We start from the raw sequence: 20,228 nt of genomic DNA on the forward strand, positions 1-20,228 counted from the left end.
CTAAATCGTCCGAAAGCCGACAAGGGTTGTCACATATTAATTCACAGATAGAATAATAACTCTTGTCGTTTGAGCGTTCACAAGGTTCGACGGGGTTAAACAAGGGCCATAACTGTAGCAATTATTAACTGAAATTGCTGAAATTCAATAAGCGTCTTCGTTTTACTAATCTAAATAAAGCATATAAATCTAACACAGATCGAATGATAACATTTGTCGTTAGAGCGTTCACAAGTGATTCAACAAAGTGAAACATGAACCATAACTATCGGAAATTGCTGAAATTTAAAAGGCTTCTTCGTTTTACTTATCTATATAATGCATATAAGTTTTATACAGATCGGGCGATGAACTTTAGTTGTTAGAGATTTCAAAAGGTTCTTCAAAGTGAAATTTCACAAGGTTCATCAAAGTGAAACAAGGGCCATAAGTCTAGAGGTTATTAACGGGAACTGTTGAAATTCAATAGGTTTCTTCGTTGTGCCGATCTAAATAATGTATATAAATGTTATACAGATCGAAGGATAACTTTGGTCGATAGAGCGTTCAGGAGGTCCAGACGTGTGTGTATAAAAAAAAGACCCCAAATCACACGAGAACTGTCTGCGATATCACCTCGGTGGAAGCGGACGTTAAATAAAGCTAGTTCACACAATACACGAGAACATTCACTTCGTTGGGGTCCCTGATCTTCTCGAGCAGACGCCTTCTCTCTTCATCCCCGGGATATCATTCAGCCACCATCGGTGATTTGTGGCATAATACTATATCTGGAGCTAAATATAACGCTCAACTATATCAGATAAGGCTACAACCTAACTGTACTACAGTATACTGAATCAAACTTTGAATTACCGGTATGTAACAATAAATTTTACCATCACCCCCAACCAACACAAAACTCCAATTTACAAGGTTCATTGAAACAATATAAGTGGCGATTTTTTAATTCTGTTATTTAGGGTAGCACGGTGTCTAGGACACCCGTGCACCTGGATATATGTTACTGTCCTTGTCCAATATCAGGATCTGACCTGGAATGAGTACTGAGCCTCCTCATCTGATCTTCTGAATAAATGAAAAACAGCCATGAAGAGATTATCACAAAGTTTTAATAATCGTTAAATATTGATTACAAAAACAAAAATACAAATATATTAATATTAATATTATGATGAATGCTGGCACAAAAAAAAAATCGGGTTTCAATCACATCACATAACATAATTAGGTGACAGAAGATTTGTTAATGAAAAACATTAAGTCAAATTTAATCTCATTCAACCCAGTATTTGCTCTTGTCTGGGATTATATATTTCTGGATTAAAGAAATTATGTTTTTTCTTCTTGAGTAGTATGGTGGTCAGTGATTCCAGCTGTTTATTTGATTACCCCCTTTAATTGGGATTGATGAAATGATTGATGAGAATTATCTATAAATGAATGATAATATCACAGGAAATTATAAATTTATTTGTTTTTTCTTTAATAAAAAAAATTGACAAAGCCATTAACAAGGAGTTGTCTCCCTTATTTGAATATATTTATTATTTGTGTTTATTGGTAGGGTAATGCTATGTATTTAACTATGAATAAATATAATATATGAAAATAGAATAAAGGAAATTTCTATTAACTATTCATCTAAACTTTATAAATATAACATATAAATACTCTGAATACTCTCTCATATTTTAATTCCTTTTAGTCCTAATTTCTATTTACAAACAAAATTAAATTCAAATTCAAGTGAGTTCATTCCATTTTGTCAATGTAGATAATTCTAATAGAAAATCCCACAAAAGAAAATGGTCGTATGTACATTTATTAGTCATAAAAGGAAATCTATAATTACAGAAAAATTAGCACCATTTGAATCTTGAATATTGAATAAAACATGCATTGCATAATAACAACACTTTTTATTAATTTAAATCAATAAAATTTATATAATTTACAATTAAAAAATAAATATTGCTGATACATAACTGAAGTTAAATGCATTTAAATCATAATTACATACAAAATATTATACTGTCTGAATTTGTAGAAAATATTTCCTGGGTTTAATTTCTGAAGTGTTCTAGGGCTTTATTCATTAAAAACTTTTAAGAATACAGACCTTTCATTAGCCAAGATCTGAAATTTGTTCTAGGATTTTATTTCCAAATATACAGAACCGCCTGCATCAGAAAATATATTTTACGAACTTTTAACCACACAGACCAGACCATTCATTAGCCAAATGCTAAAATTTGTAGTAACACATTTTAACTCCTTGTCAATGTGAAATGGCTGCATTCTTAAAGTAGGTTTAATTAAGTTTTCATTTAGGCCTTTGGCATTTACTTTATATGATATACTGTTATCATTTTTTTTCTATTTTTTTTCTTAACAACACAAAATAGATTTTTAATGAAATAATTATTTTAATAAATGTTAATGCAACATCTAATTTTAATAGTGGTCTAATTCAATGACGGTAATAGTTATGCTCCTTTATTAGTTGGTAAAAAATTCCAACTGCTCACACACCTCAAAAAAATATATATCTTTTTATTGATAATTTTCTTTGAAAATTTATGCTACAACCATAAGATGCTTAATAAATGACAAATGAAACGCAACTAAAAGATTACCAACATGCACAAAATTTACAGATCAAAGATTGTATAAACATAACTTTGTTATAAACCCTTTTTAAATTTTATTATTTTTTTATGCTTCTCAATAATAAATTTGATATAGAGGTAGCAACATTCAAATTTCCACACAATAATATTAAGCTTAATACAACAGCATCAAAATACAAATTGTTACATTCCATTTTCTTATATAATGCCTTGAAATAATTATTTTTTAAATATCTTATAAAAAATAATATAATTCAGCTGCCAACACTTAATTATAGAAAAAAGAAAACATTTTTTTTTTCTATATTTTACAAATGTAAGACTTCATATATATTTTTAGTCAAATTTTAATCACAAAACTGTATTAATTAACCCGCTACTGTTAATTAATACAATTCTCTGAAAGTACAAAATTTTCCTTATTTTTAAATTAATAAATTTAAATACATATTTTTATGTTGTTTTTATTTATTTTTTTTCTTCGAAATTTCTTCTAGCTCATCATATTATCTCCTGTGTAAGATTTTTTCACAGAATTGTATAAATTAAACTTTTAAATAACACAATTCTCTCAAAGTATAAAATTTCATTATTTTAATTTAATAATATATATTTTTGAGCTGTTTCAATTTTTTTTTTTTTTTTTTCTTTGGAAGATTTTTCATAGAAATGTTTCAATTATACCGTTACTTTTAAATTGGAACTTTTCTATGAAAATAATATCCTTGTATTCTTTTAGTATTTTTTTGTTTGTTTTTGTTTTACAGACAATACTCTTGCATTTACATATTATTACCGATATTTTTCTGACAAAAATGTTTTAATAAAACCGCTACTTTTTATTAAACCAATTTTGTGAAAATCTTTTTCTATAAGATGAAATTAAAAATTCAATGAATCAATACTTTCAACTGAGACATGTTTGTACAACAAATGGTCATTTCCAGTAAATGTTTACTCTTTTTTTTTTTTTTTTTCCCTCACAAAACTGTTTTTATTAAACCGCTACTTTTAATAAAGACAATTTTCTGAATAAATTTTTTAGTTATTATTTTTCAAAAGTTTGCTTGCCTTTTTTTTTTACAGCTTTCTTTTCAAAAAAAAATTTTTGTGTGGATAAATGGATATGTTTAATCATAAGGAATCAATAGAAAATATAACATGCTTAACGCTAGTAAATAAACATTTGCTTAAGTTTAGTCCATATAATATGCTTACTGTAACAAAAATGTTCATTCTCAATGATATTCTATATTATATTTGTTTAACCTCATGTACATATTTGCTGCTTAAAAATTTGGCATTTTATGATAGAAATCCCTCATACAACCTTTATATATGTATTGAGAAGCAGATATAAAATGCCTAAGGAACTCCCAAATTGATTAACATAGAATGACAAAACCTAAGAATATATCTTATTATATACATACACGTGTATTATATATTTTAACCTATTTTATATTTTATTATATACATTCACAATACAGCTTTAAATTCATTCGAATTTAGTTTTTATAATTTTTTTTTTTTAATAAAATGAATTTCAACCCTATTTCAACCTTTATCATACATTTTCAATTTCAGAATTATTTTTAATAAATTAAATTTCAATCCTATTTTTTTCATGAAGTTTATAAATCTTTTTCAATCCCTTGTTAGCAACAGTATACCATACAATGTAAAGCCATTTTTAAATCTTGACCAAAACACTCCAGTGAAATGTCAGCCAAAACGTGGTTTTCATTTGGGCTATTCCATCAGTTAATGCCAACTTGGATGTGAAAATGACATGCTAACAGTTCTACCTGTCAATCAATTCAAATGTTGGAAAATCAAGTTTTAATTCCTTAAAACAATGGAACAAATAAGATCAATGATTTTATTTAAGGATGATCTACATGTCTAACCGAAAGAGGTGTAAAGTGTTAAACAGGTAAAATTTTGAAATGAGGGCCTTACCCTGTTCCAGGTAATATTTTCTACAAATTCCACCATTATATAAATGATATTAAGCAATCATGAAAATAACCTATATTTGGCAGTAATGTCTGGAAGTGTCATATTAATACATAACTAAAATAATGATCTTATTTAACTAAAATGATGATCTTATTTAACTAAAATAAAGATCTTATTTAACTAAAATAAATGTTGATTGATGAGCTGCATGAATGATTTAATGCAGATGAAGGTCGGATATAATCTGTTCACGTTTTTTCTCATTACAAGATTTTTTTGTGTGATTTTCTAAGAATTAATTTACATAATATAGTTCATGGTGGTATATATAGTGATATATAAATATGATAATAAATAAAATCATGCTATGATATTTTTAATGAGGTTGTGAATGAGGGGGTAATGAGTGGTTTCCACGACTATATATACTTCCTGTTGATCTGTAAAGAGGTTGAACTGGAGCTGAATATGACTTATTTGACTGAAATAAAATAATTTCAAATCCAGTAAAATTATTTCTCATAGTTCAGCGAACATTTTAAGATTGTTACAGGGGAAACAGAGCAGTAAAATTATTTCTCATAGTTCAGCGAACATTTTAAGATTGTTACAGGGGAAACAGAGCAGTCTTTGTCTAGATTAAGAAGGGTTATCCATCCATTTGAAACTGGTGTGGCTGGTAGATAATTTGTGGGGGGGGGGGGAGAATGGTCTACTAACACGTGTGCTTTAGATCATAACGTCTGTCATTGTGTCAAGTGGCAAGGTTTCAATCCTACACTTGTATGTGACAAGGAGTAGTATTCCCTGTCCAACCTCGTGGATTTTCTTGGGGTCAAACCTCCCACAGCTAAGGATCCCTACGCACAATTATTGAAATAAAGTTCCAATTAGACATCTAGGAACCCAGTGTATGGGCTGATAAACATTCAGGGAGAATGTGGTCAATTGTTTTATTGTAGCAAGTGTGAAATTTCAAATTGGAAAATGTGTTTCATATGGGGGTTGTACCATTCTAAAAGAAGATTAAAAATAATAAACTAACCTTAGTGTTTTTGGAAGGTGAGGAAGGAAGTTCTTCTATAAATCTGGCTGGAACCAGACCTTTCTTACCATTTATCTGAAATAATTCATTCAATATACGATTATTACAGATTTTGGACGATAACTTATTCATCGTATGACTAAAATATCTTCTACTGTTATTTTCTGTTTCAAGGTAAGGAAACAAAATGGGGTTTAATGTTCTACTTTTCTGCACAGACTGGGCTAATCAAGACAGGCATATGTCATATAGTTTGCTTTGAGGGTAATACAGCCCACCCCTAATTTTTCAAATTCTAACTGTCAAGGTTTCTTTAAGTGCATCCCAACGTGTACAGGACCTCAGTTTTTCGTCCCTTCTAAATAACTAGACACCATGCCATGCCCCCCCCCCATCCTTCACCACTGACAAGGTGATAAGGGAGGCCCACACTGGAAAATCCTGATGAACATTCTTAGCCATCACATAAGGGACCTTGAAGATAACGAGCCAGCGCATTACTCACTGAGCCACCACGACTCCCCTCCATCTTCACACCAGACTGAAGAACTATTATAAATGAATTTCTTTGAAATCTAAATTTACCTCAGCATGGTAAAAGCCATCTGGTCTTTGATTACCAAACACAGTAATTTCATCCCCTGTTTGGAATGATAACTCTTGACCAGTTAAATCTTGCCGCGAATGATGCTGCGGATTGTAATCATAAACGCCAATAAACTGAAAATAAATTCACAATTAAACTAATTATCACATATTAATTAAAAATGCGGCTTGCAACTAAGATCAGAAAAAACATTTTCTTAAATTTCATTATATAAATTAAGAAAAATTCAGCCGAAAAGTGTTGGTACCACTGTACCAGGAATTGACAATGATGTCATATCAGCCATCTTGTAACTTATATTAAAAATTGATGCACAATTGTCCAAGGAACAAGCATTCCAATCAAAGAGCGTCACTCCCAAGAACAACAAAACCAGTTTCTGATTCTCATATCAACTTTATTATTTGAAAATATCTTTGTAGAATACAGATGGCAATGGAAAGTCAATAGAAAATAATGTTACTTCACATGGGCATATAAAACTTATATTATGCTTTGATTTAAAGGAATCATTCAAGTAATATTCAAGGGAATAAAAAAATGGTTAATTTTGTGTAGGACTCTTAGAAACCTTTATCCCGGTCCTGTGCAATTATCCAGAAGTCCCCTTTCCAAAAGCTCAATATTTTGTTTTGAAAATATCAGATATTGTAACTGGGCTATTTTACCCATTTGACTTCATATGTATAGCCATCTTCCACCAAGGATAATTTGAAAAATGTGTAACTTCAACTGACCTGTCTTCTTGGACCTTGACCTTGGCTGACCTTGGAAAATATGGAGGACAGATCTGCATCCGATTCGTGATCACTGTCACTGCCACTAGATGGCGTGACCACTCCATCATATGTGATGGAAACAGAGGTAGAAACATGGCCATTGGCCGCCATTGTTTGTATTGAAAATTTATGTTGCCTAGCAACAAGAATATTCTCTATCACAGCTTTAGCTAACAAAGGACTATGGGATTGATGTCGAATTTGTCCATTGCAAAATATCTGAAATGTATAATTAAAATTTATAAGTGACACAGATTGTTGAGTTTTCTGAAATGTTACAAAATAATTGGGGATGGCGGCAGCGAATTTCATTATTGTCCTCCCACTGATCCTATCCTATGCTGAACTAGCCTCTCAAACATCTTCTGGCAAGCAAGCCTGGACATAATGATTTTAGTTGTAGCTGACAAATAAACTAGTGTTGAATATATAGGGGTGGTGATTTTCCGTTTCAGAAAATAGCAAATTCTGTTTTAAGTATTTTGAATTCCGTTATTTTCCGTTTCAGAGCTGACCATATTCCGTTTTTCGAGATAAAATGTTATTTTATGAATAAATGAATAAAACATCTTAAAATGCCTTTCATTACAAAACGGATCATTTTAAACCAATGATAACAAATGTTGAATTGTGAATGACTTGTAATGTTCAATGACTAGTTATTCTTTAAACCTGTTTCCCAAATTAAATAACAGAAAATTACATCTTGTGACCTTGTTTCATCTTTTTAGCAGACGAAGCCATTTTTCTCAGCTGCTAGTTGTAGTCGCGATTTATCCAGACATCTTCGTAGTTACTACCGTTTCCTCGAGAATAAGGGCTGGATTCACAAGGCTACGGCATATTGGTGATGTCACGTGGATAATGCGGATAAACAAGGCTACGGCATATTGGTGATGTCACGTGGATAATGCGGATAAACACGAGTCACGAGCCCGGCAGTAAAATAAGAAGTAAATGAAACGATTTTTACTTTTATGAAGTGACAAAACTTTTTTTTAAGACATATATATACATTACAATGTTTAATTCAAGTTCAACTACAGAGTAATTGTATACAGGGATACATGAAAGACGGGTTTTTGTTTCGAGTAAAATTATGATTCCTAAATGATGAAATGAATGTAGATAAATACTAAAATAGACAGTAACAAAACCATGCGATATCATTCAATAATTTCCAATTTTTATGAATAAAAAGATGAAATACTTGGATAACTGCAAAATTGTTTTGAGTTTGTGTTTAGTATCAGCAAATATCGGTTTTTCCGTCTTTTTCCGTGTGAGATTTCAAATTCTGTTTTGAGTGGACAATTCCGCGATTTCCGCATTTTTTCCGCGATCACGGAAAATCATCACCCCTAAATATATTTTTAACTTCGAGCCAGACATCTATTAATAAAATCATTAAAAGCACAGACAAATCTGAGCTGGAAAAAAGGGACAGACACCTGAGGGATTGTGCCTGACAAAGCCCCAATTCATGTATAACCGGTGCCTAATTTCCAGGCTTGCCGGTAATCAAACAAACAAAAGAATGGCAATAAATTCTGATTATTCTTAAATCTATCTAATCTAAAACTGTTACATACCCTATAGCCTGTTACTGGGGAACCATTACTTTGGTTTAATTCATTTAATTTTGGTGGTAACCATGACAACATGAGACTGTTGCCACCAATGATTTTCTGGACTTTGAAATTGCTGGGTGGATCTGGTGCTCCTGTGATATAAAAGATCATTTTAATGACGTGACATTGTCAACTGATTAATTATATATCAAGCAATTCTAAATTACTAAATAAAAGATCAGGACTTAGCACTTTCCACTGCCTAAATGTAAAAACTGTTAGAAAGAAAAATCATTATTCACCGAATCTCAAACTAAAATATTTTAAGAATGTTGAATGTTCAATGGCTCAGCATTAAATTCTAGTTATTGGCCAATCAAAAGGCTGCATTCATGAAGAAGGTCCCACTTCTTTTTATGATATTAAAGATTTTTACTCCCAACCTGGTGTGTTGGGTGGGGGGGATGTAAAGAGGGGATCTTCCCCATCATAGATTTCAAAAATCTTTATGAAAGTCATCATCAATATAATATTGCTCACCAGCTTGTCTAGAAGTAGGAGGTTTTCTAGGAGGAATGTTGTAAAATGTTTGAGTTGTGGTTGTTGTTTGACCTTGACCTTTAGTCTGAGTAGTTTGATTATTTCCACTGACAGGCTGAAAATGGCTCGTAGACGTACCAGTGGCTGTAAAAATAAATTGAGATATTATACTGGTATTCTAAAAGTTTGTATTCAGTGACTCTGTACAAAAGTCGTCCCTATAAAGCAACATAAATGAAATTGGGTTTATCATCTACTGTTCTGCTTGATAATGACTAGAGAATCCTAGTCGAAACATCGCTCAGTAATAAGCAGTAATTGTATTCTATAGAATTGTGACCTGTATAGGCTAATGAAAACAGTGTGCTATGAGGGAAATTTTCCCGGACAGCGGTGCTATGGCCTACTTATATTGAAAATACCATTGCTTTTTATGCTGTTCCCTTTGTAACAACCACTCTGCCATCTTTGTTGTTTTCCGAAAAATGCAAACCACACATTGTTACTTAAAATATAATGCTGTTAATTCCTAATGACGTGGTTTGAAAGACAAAATATTCATACCATTGATAGGTGATGGTTGAACTTGATTTAACTGATGGAACATGTTAACTATTTTCTCTGGACTACCTTCCTGATTTCTAGGAGTGCTCTGAAATTACAAAGTAAAATCAACATTTAACTCTTGAACAGTAAATGCTCCAGAAGCTTCATCTTCAGGTTGGAGCCATGGTGGCTCAATGAGTGGTTCTAAACATAGAACATGCTTCCAGCAGGAGTATTGTCTGATATATCAGGAGAATGGTCTGGTAATTGGTTCTAATTTCCCTCTTTTTAGCAAATGAAATAGTATTTAACATTCTACACTATCCTGGCATTTTCCGTTTACTATTCATTAAATTTCAACTGTCAAGAATTTTATAAATAGGTGGTTCTTGGTTTTCATCCCATTCAGATAAGGGGCGGGGGGAACCAGACTGGAAAATCTTGATGAACACAAGGATCAAACCCAGTACCTGGTCAGTGATAACCAGTGCCTCGCCCATTGAGCCATTTAAAACATACCTGTAAATTTTGTATACGTCTTCCCTGAATGGCGGAATGATACCATTCGGGACTGTGGTGAAGAGGCTGTAGGTAAGAGGCTGGAACTAGTCCTACACGATTGTTGACTTCTGCTTCATAATATCCACTATGGCTTAACTGACCTTGAAAAGAAATGACGAATTCATTGATTTGAGTCATAGACGTGTTAACAAATTAAAACTATAAACAATATTGCATTAAAAATTAATGCTCCAAAATTCAGAAATTTGATGGGGGATTGGTTGGCTGAACTGTCTAAAGTGTGCCTTAGATCATTACGTCAAGTGGCATGATTTCAATCCCATGGCCACCAAAAATGGAGTTAATCAAATTCAAAACAAGAATATAGTAATTACCAATGACTTTGACTCGATCTCCCTCTTGTAGTGGAATCTCCAACCATGGTTTATCACTACGAGAGAATAGTTGTGGATTATAATCAGCTAATGCCATGTACAGTTTCGGCTCATCAGGTGACGCATGTGTATTCCTCATTTCCTTATTTGGTGTAAGATAGTCTGTTTTTGAAGATAGATGGCGCCTTGTATGGCGATTTTGTCTGGAAGCATGTTCAGCAGATCTTGGTCGCTGTGGTAACCGATGTTCTGGAGCTGACATTAGTTCTGTATCACTAAGGAGGTCTCTGGCATCACTGATTGAAGAACTTGACGATGAGTAAGCTGGGCTTGTTCGACCTTGATTTCTATAAACTTGTGACCTTGGAGCCTAAAAACAAGACATTTTGATACAATCACATGAAACAACATGTCTGTTAATATGATTCTATAAAATGGAGGCTATGCTATATTAACCAATCACCTACTGAAATCTATTGACTTAATTCACTTACCATGTGACTCGTTGAAGCCAAAGGAGATGCAGTTATTAGTCCTTCAATGTCTGATTCATCTGTCATGGCAACCTCCAATCGTCTAAGTTCATCTAGTAACACAGATTTCCCTCCCTTTGTTTGAAGTTCATCCACTAAACGTCGGATTAAAGAATTCTGTGGGAAAAATTAATAAAAGAAATCATTGATTATAGATTCATGTCTAGATTGAGATTGGATTCTAAGGTAAATCTCCCCTCTGAACAAACATAAAAAGCTCACGGTGATCAATCAAGATTGAATCTCTATGTGGGCTGAGAAGAATCTTTGTGAAGTTCCATTCCCACTTATCAGGGGTAGCTCCTGCATTACTGTGATTGAAAAATTGCCTATTTGGAAAGAACAACTAAGGTCCACACTCTTAAAGTATTGTGGTGACCAGGTATTAGACGCCATGCAATTCCAAAGACCATAGAACCCTACATAGACATTTTTATTCGAAATATAGAGATTTCCTACCTTTTCGTGACAATTTTGTGAAAGTCTGGCAACCTTAGCTTTTAATGGAGCTACATCTGTCAAAGCTTTCTCTTTACTACTTTCAATTTCATCAAACTGAAATAAATAGGTACCAGGTTAATATTAAATATAATTTTTAAAATAACAAATTTTAAATTATTTAAAAGTGAATTATGTAAATACTGGTATTCAATTGCACTATCTGGTATATTCATTTTGAATTGATCAATTATATTTGTTCAATCAGGGTATCCATTTTGATTGATCTTATCCTAGCACTGTGATTATCATATTCTATATGATGTTTAAACTAGCTCAGAAATTATCATATTCTAAATGATTCTTACTCTGGCTCTATGATTACCATATTCTTATGGTTCTTACAGTAACTGTACAAATTTTATATTTTATGATTCATACCCTACTTTTGAAATTTTTATATTCTTATCCTTACTCTTAGATTACCATATTCTAAATGCTTCCTACTCTAGCCCTGTGGTTATCAAATTCTCATGCTTGTTATTCTAGATCTGAGATTATGATATTCTAAATGCTTCCTAGTCTATATCAAATTCTTTATGATTCCTAGCTCTGAGATCATCATATTCTTATAATTCTTACCCTTGCCCTAAAATTATCTGAGATTATTACATTATTTGATTCTTACCCTAGGTCTGAGATGATCATAATCCTCTCATAATTCTTACCCTAGCTCTGTGATTATCATATTCTTATCATGCTTACCCTAGCTCTGAGACTATCATATTCTTCTTTCACAGACTGGAATGATGCATTCTCATTCTCCAGACCTTTAACTCTATCATTTAATCTTACAGTCTCTTCTGTTAGTTCCTTTACCTTGTTCATCTAAAAAATGAAAACAAAACCATTAATAGTGTTTTGGGGGTTGACTTTAAATATATTAAATTAATACAATGCATATGGGTTACCATAAAACCAATCCAGCACATTATGTATCAATCTGAATTCAAACTTTCAATGGAAACTATATTCTATGAATTAATCTGCAAAAAATGGGTATGTTCTTCCAGGTTTTAGCATATTAGGCAAAAAATTACATCATAAAATGTGTGATGTTTAAATTATTGCTAAAAAGTATACGACTTGTAATTACCGAAAAATCATTGTATTAAAATACATTACTAATCATTGCCAAATAAATTAATACTAAACAATATTTACTGATCATTACCAAATAAATTATTGTTAAATAATACATTACTGGTTATTATGAATAAATTATTGCTAATAAATTACTGGTCATTACCAAGAAATTATTGCTAATACATTCTGGTTATCACCAATAATTATTGCTAATACATTACTCATATTTCATAATAGATTGCTAAATAATAAACAACTGTCATTACCAGATAAAAGAAAACAACATCCATTTTCATACGTAGTACTTGTATTTATTTAAAACCACCATATTGAAGACAAGTGGGCCACATGTACATATATTTATTTTATAAATTCAAGCTTATATGTTCAATATATTGATTTATTAAGTATATATTGGTGTGTATATACATGTAGTAAGTAATAGAATATATGTATAATAAGTTATATTTATAATCAATAATATCTTATATCCCACATAACGATTATATACTACTTATACTTTATCATGGATAGGATGGGGTTTAAAGTCTCCTCAACACAATACTGTGGATATTTTGAGACTAACATGGTGAATTTATATGGTTACATTTACAATGCAACAGGTGAATATTGCACAGAAAAGTGGCATTTCCATTTACACCTTGTCTACCCCTGACTACTATAGCACCCAATTTTTACTATGCTACAAAGTGAAATTAAATACAGTGTTCTTAATGAACAAATGCCATTATGTTTTTTTATACATTATTAGGAACACTTGAAAATTTCAAATTCAATTAGCACTGGAGGAGACAGTAATTCAATATGGCTGCAGCAGTGTGCAATGTAGTAATAAAACACTTATCTAATATTAAAAAAACAAAAGAAAAAAAATACAACTATAACACAACATATAATACCATCCACCAACAACGAAATGAGCAAACATCAAAAAATGTGATTTATATATAAATTATATCAACAGAAAAGAAGTGCATTGAACCTGAACAGATTTGGAAAACAGTAAAAATAATTTTACTATGAAGTAAAACAGAAGTGCGCCTATAAATTAAATGAAACGTAAAATGAAGCTGTAGAATATTTAGTATACCCTATCGTTTAAAAGTTTTGTTGCGCCTTCTAACTGTCCTCCCAAAGAGCTATTCTCCACTTCTATGAAACCCAATTCATGAAGACGACTTTTTAACCTTTCAACCTGTTCCTCAAGTTCATGATTCTCCTCCGAAACTACGTCATAATCTTTACATTTATCTCTGATGTCTGCTAGCTAAAAGGGAGGTAATGCACAATACGACAATCAAAATGGAGAAGGTAAAAATGATGACCGTTAAAAAATTAATGTCTATACATCCATGGTTATATCTTTGACATTATCAATGTATTAAGACATCAGACTGATACACATCTAAAATGCATTGTTCATGCTTTTATGTATGGTATCATGAATTCTGTAGCACTTAAGAATTAAAATTTTATGTATGGTATCATGAATTCTATAGCACTTTGGAATAAGAAATGAAATTTTATGTATGGTATCATGAATTCTATTATAGCACTTTAGAATAAGAAAATTTTATGTATGGTATCATGAATTCTATAGCACTTTGAAATAAAATAAAATTTTATGTATGGTATCATGAATTCTATAGTACTTTGGAATAAGAAATAAAATTTTTATGTATGGTATCATGAATTCTATAGCACTTTGGAATAAGAAATAAAATCTTAGTGTAATAATTATCCATGATTGAAATATTCCTTTTAGATATTCACATAGCCCTAATTATCGTAATTTGTTCTTTGGTTAAATAAAAAAAAAGAAACTTCCATAGTTATGCAGCAGGGGGTTGCAACTAACCATGGTTTAAAAGGGGGTTGAGGAAAAATATGCGAGTAAAATGACCGATGGGTCTTAGGAATTTCTATCAATTTTTAAGACAAACAGTCCCAAATACGAAAGTTACTGCCCAAACACATTTTTTGATTCAATGTATCTCGATACATATTCAATTTTCTCAAAAAACATTTCATTCCTGTGTAGTGAGATTATGATGTCTTTATAACTTGACAATGGGAAGTTAATCTAGTTAATGATGAATATTAGCGAGGCATGGATAATCAGCAATGGGATAAGAGAAGCTTCACAAGACACTAAAAAAGAAGTTTCACCAACCTGTCCTCTAAGAGAATCATATTCATTTTTCATCTCAGTAAGATCACTATGGACATCTTGTAGTTCTAGAGCCTCTACTTCCAGAGCACGAAGTGAATCCAGAGCATTTGATCTCATATTTTCAATTGTACGACATTCCTCCTGCCAACTTCTAATTACTCTCAGCAATGTTTCTACCTCTTCTCTCTGAAAAAAAACAACACAAATTATGTTTAACATTCAGTCATTTGGAGAAAAAATGCCTTTTATTTTCTATGTTTATGTCAGCAATCCTAGGTAGGAGAACATTTACTTCAGTCCTAGGAAATGCTTTTGTCGTCATTGATAATTTGTCTAGTTTCTTACTATTGCTTTTTTAATTTTAAATTGGACTAAAAAAAAGTGAAATGAAATGTATTTTAACGTCCTACTTTTCAGGCATATGACATGCAGTGCGCTAAGAAGGTGATTTTTGCCTGGACAGCAGTGTTACCACCTACTCTTCATTAAATTCCAATTGCAAAGGAATCTTTATCGTGCATGCCAATGTTTTTGTCCCTTCCAAACAACTAGACAATCATATTTTCAACTAATTGTAATCATAGCCCTGAGACATGTCTAAAGTATTACTCAAAACATAAAACCTACCTTAGCTGAAAGTTCTCTGTTTTTACTGGTTAATTGTGTCTGTAAGGCAGCCGGATCTTTAGATATGTCCTCCTTACGTTGACCTGAGTTAGTTAGTTCACCTTTGACCTTTACAAGGTCAGCTTGTAGTTGCTGAATGATATCCCGATCACTCTTGATATCCTGTGAAAAAAATATAACATCATAAACATTATAATAAAAGACAGTATTCCTTCTTTTCCATAACTAACAGAAATGAAGTGAAATGGGGGCTAATGTCATACATTTTTGCAACGACTGGGCTAATAAAGACAGGCATATACCATACAGTGTGTTATCAGGGAAATTTTACCTGGACAGTAGTGCTATGGCTTACTCGTATATAAATTCCAACTGTCAAGGCGACTTGCCAGAACCCCCATCCTGCACCACAGACAACAGGTAACCATACCTGGATAATCCTGGTGAACTTTATCAGCCAACACCTGGATCAAACTCTTGGTTAGTGAGCAACATCTTACTCACTGAGTCACCATGGCTGCCTCATAATTTACAGCATCTTTTTCATTTGAAGACTGACAGTGGTAACAACAATATGGTGATTAAAACTAGTACAATATCAACCCTGTAATTTCAAGTACCACACCCACCTTATTTTTGAATATTTCTTCAAATGAATGTAACCATTGATCCAGGGTTGATATATATCTGTTCTTCTCTTCTACTTCTTTCTCTAACAGATTTATCTGAAATATATACCATCTTTTATATTCTATAAGTATAAATAAATACAATATCTTCTAACATTATTAAACCTGAAATAATCTAGCAGTAAAACACAATGTCATAATTGTCAATCATGACTGATTGGCGTTGTAATTGACTAGCAGGAAAATTATCTGTCTGTCTAATTTTTATCTAATAAAATCAGAATGTCAAACAATGATAAATATTAAATTTTTAGTCTTTATTTTTAAAAACATTTAAATTTTTTAAAAAATATTTTGCATAATGCTAATATTCTTGAAAAAAAATATAATGCCAAGTTTGACAAAATACATGTTTGTCAAAAAATTGACTGACAGGCAGAATTTTCTAGTTAAAGCCCTGCGCACATTGCACTATTTACATTTAAAATATCACATCAATTTAACACTATTTGTGATTTTACATTTTTTATTGTTTAATTGTCTGTCTTTTGATATTTAACAGGTTTCTCATTTAAGACTAACTAGGGCCTTTTATTCACAAAAAATCTTAAATATTTTAAAGAATTCAACCTTTTCATTGGTTAAGAGTAAACTTTGTACTAGAATTTTAACTCTGAACCAATGAAAAACCTACATTCTTAACATATTTTAAATTTTTGTGAATAAGGCTCCTGTGTATATTCTTATAGTGATCATGTAAAACAAATCATGCATTCAAGTGAGGACATATATCATATTATTTAATAGACGTATATAGTGACATTGTGGAACGTGAACATCTCCAAAATTAACGTTGATCTTGTGATCTGTAAGTTAAAATCCAAGGAGTTTGGTGAAATAAAAAATATCCAGGAGTTACAGTTTATAAACTATAAAAGAACACAAGACTAAGAACCATTTCTAAGGAAGATAACCCAATAATTATTTCACTAACCTATTAATTTATACCAGGACCATTTATAGGGACAAAAACCCAATTTTCGCAACCCACTGAACTTAAGGATTTCTTTATAAGAAAGTAAAACCAGTTGGTAACCGAATAATTCTTACAAGGATGATTTATAAGGAAGAAAACCCAATTTGGTCTTATACTAGGATTATTCATAAGGAAGACACCCCACTTATTATTTGGAAACTGCTTGAATTAAACCAGTATATTGTATAGAGTGAGATATATCGGTTGTGATTTAACTTTAAAATTAGTGAACAGTGACATTTAAATCCTTTACCAACATAACAATATAATATTGACATATATAAAAAGGTTTCTACTTTTCTAATATTGCACGATTTTATGTTATCAAGAAGTATGGAATGGAATAACACAAGAGTTTAATGTCTCGTCAACATAATATGCAATGTGAGGAAGAGAATTTTGCCCGGCCGTCCTACAATTCTGCTCCGACTGGGCTAATGAAGACAGGCATATGCCATACAGTGTGCTATGAGGGGAAAATGTTACCCGGACAGCAGCACTTCGGCCTAATCTTATATCAAATTCGAACAGCTAAAGGGTCTTTTACATGCACACCAATGTGTGCACAGGACATCGCTTTTTTGTCCTATTTGACAAGGGGGAACCATGTCCAACACAGCTACACCACTGACAAGGGGGAACAATGTCGAGAACAGCTACACCACTGACAAGAGGAAATCATGTCGAACACGGGACCTCAAGGTAAGTGAGCCAACATCTTACTCACTGAGCCACAGTGGCTCCCTGCTGATGCAGTGAATTAGAATTGTATACAAAGCATGAAACCTTTCTATATATATATATATATATATATATATATGATCAAACAGGCCACCTTCAACTAAACAGTGAAATAATTCTGAGAATACCAATAGAAGGTGAACTAAAACTAAATACATCGACAAACCATATACTCTACCTTTTTCTTACGACGAACTGCTGGTGGATGCTGGGATTGAATTAACGATAAATGAATGATACATGTTGATAAACTTAAAGCTAAATATATAGTGACTAATATAAACATTATAAACAATAAGCTATGTCATTATTAGCGCAATTAAGACATATAACATTAAATTAAATTTTCTGCAAACCCCAAATTTGAACCTGAAAATCAAGCTCATAATAGGTTTTCTACGACAATGAAATACTTAAAACCGAATGTATCATCATGAACAATAAGCTATGTTAATAAGCACAATTAAAATACATAACATTAAATTTAATTTTCCTGCAAACCCCAAATTTGAACCTGAAAATCAAGCTCATGATAGGTTTACTACGACGATGAAATATTTAAAACTGAATGTGTCATCATGAACAATAAGCTATGTTAGAATAAGCACAATTAAAACACATGGCATTAAATTTAATTTTCCTGCAAACCCCAAATCAGAGCCTGAACATCAAAAGGTTTACTACAATGGAATAATCAAAACTGAATGTGTCTTAGTTGCTCTAAATGATGTGAAATACATAAATAACGAAGATGGTGAAGATGAAGGGAATGATGATGATGCTGATGATGGCAGCTGACTGCAAAACTTGTAGTCATACTTATTAGATATAAGTTGTTTCTTCCGAGTTTGATGAAATGAGCACATTTCGCTGAAGAAAAATAACGAAATGCCTCATATTATATCAGTATAATGAAAAGAGATCTGCTATGATTCAACTGGTTAGAGAAAATATATAGCAATTTGTAATTATATGGTTACGTGTGCAATCCAAGGAAAGATCAACTCTGATGATAGGTCATGCAAAAATTAATGATCCATAATGTCTGTTGGCTTTAAAACAGGTATTTTTCATAGGAAGATGCCAATGATGTTAACCTACCTCATTTTGTATCTGCCTATTTGCTGAAGAAGCTACTTCAAGCTGCTGTCCTCGTTCACTTGCTTTTGTTTTCCATGAGAACATACTTTCTTCTTCAGTCTCTGTTTCTTCATTTGTTTCCTACACATAGAAAATGAAATGGGGTTTAGCATCCTACAACAAGCTTGATTTGCAATGGATTTAATTTTAATCATCTTTAGCTTTAAAATATTAAAATAATAAATAAATCGTCATGAATCCGCACCAGGGATCCGTCCTAAAGCAACTTGGAGTGCTGTAGCTCCCCTGCAGTCAATCACACAGCCTATAGTTTGCATCTACCTGGGTAATATCCCATCCAAAAATCTGTTCCCAACAAATCTACTTTAACTGTCTACAATCTGTGTTGCAAGCCCAAGTAACATGTTTGTAAAATAATATCAAATAAATTGTGTTTTCTACAGAAACTCACCTGAAGCTGTTTTTCAATAAATCCTATTTTATCCACCAGATTATGTAGCTGACCCACATTTGAAGCTACTGTTCCTCGCCCACTATCTGCTACACTATCTAACGAAGGAAAATTTCGAATAGGTGCTTGTCCCTCAGTTAAATATTCCAAACCTAGTGTTGACACATACACATTGTCACTAGGGTGCACTGCAGCTGCTTCTGGGGATGGCGTAATACTGTCCTTACCCCTAGGGGGCGACACTAAACTATTATTGTCCAATTCCCCATCAGTACTGCCCACGGAACCCTTCTCAAAACTGGGCAAATAATACGAATCTTGAGCGAAAACAGTTTTTCCCGACAAGGTTGGTGGTAAACTCTTTGGTAAAGGTGGTGCTAATTCTTTGCTTCTTCTTTTGGAAGAGCTTTTTTGTGCTTGCGGCACATCAGGGCTTGACATCGCGGAATCAGTGTCATTCGCAGATTGACCTTCACTTTCTGAAGGAAGCGTCAATCCAATCACTAATTCTTCATAGCCTTTTCCTTGATGCGGCTGAGACAGTGATGTTGCCTTGGCAACACTTGTCCAGCCATTCGAAACATCAAATACGTCGTCGGACGCAGGCTTTGCCGATTTTGAATTATTCCAACGTCCTTCATCTTTAGAAGACTCCATGTTGTTGGATTCAAAGTGATTCAGCCTCTTTTTAACCTCCTTAGAAGCTGATCGATTTGGTGGAGATGAATATACTCCACTTGTATCCTGAAAAAC

At 32.3% G+C, this 20,228-nt stretch overlaps 1 protein-coding gene across 4 annotated transcripts in view; it reads right to left on the reverse strand.

Moving 5' to 3' along the window:
- Positions 1-1,094: 1,094 nt before the first annotated feature.
- LOC126815292 (centromere protein F) overlaps positions 1,095-20,228 on the reverse strand; it is a 118,931-nt gene continuing 99,797 nt past the window's right edge. For 3 of the 4 annotated variants that reach the window (XM_056099506.1, XM_056099504.1, XM_056099505.1), the window contains 18 exons: positions 19,476-20,219; positions 19,025-19,144; positions 16,147-16,242; positions 15,518-15,679; positions 14,891-15,076; positions 13,808-13,984; positions 12,316-12,438; positions 11,572-11,667; positions 11,074-11,229; positions 10,580-10,949; positions 10,203-10,345; positions 9,702-9,789; positions 9,138-9,281; positions 8,619-8,749; positions 6,985-7,245; positions 6,226-6,360; positions 5,641-5,715; positions 1,095-5,076 (listed from right to left, as the gene is read on the reverse strand). In XM_056099506.1, the coding sequence (XP_055955481.1) occupies positions 4,972-5,076; positions 5,641-5,715; positions 6,226-6,360; positions 6,985-7,245; positions 8,619-8,749; positions 9,138-9,281; positions 9,702-9,789; positions 10,203-10,345; positions 10,580-10,949; positions 11,074-11,229; positions 11,572-11,667; positions 12,316-12,438; positions 13,808-13,984; positions 14,891-15,076; positions 15,518-15,679; positions 16,147-16,242; positions 19,025-19,144; positions 19,476-20,219 (3,312 nt within the window). In that variant the 3' untranslated portion in view covers positions 1,095-4,971. The remainder of the gene's footprint in view (positions 5,077-5,640; positions 5,716-6,225; positions 6,361-6,984; positions 7,246-8,618; positions 8,750-9,137; positions 9,282-9,701; positions 9,790-10,202; positions 10,346-10,579; positions 10,950-11,073; positions 11,230-11,571; positions 11,668-12,315; positions 12,439-13,807; positions 13,985-14,890; positions 15,077-15,517; positions 15,680-16,146; positions 16,243-19,024; positions 19,145-19,475; positions 20,220-20,228) is intronic. The other variant, XM_050540858.2, reaches the window with a different exon arrangement.

This window comes from Patella vulgata, chromosome 3, assembly GCF_932274485.2.
Source record: "Patella vulgata chromosome 3, xgPatVulg1.2, whole genome shotgun sequence".
Taxonomy (NCBI): Eukaryota; Metazoa; Mollusca; class Gastropoda; family Patellidae; genus Patella; species Patella vulgata.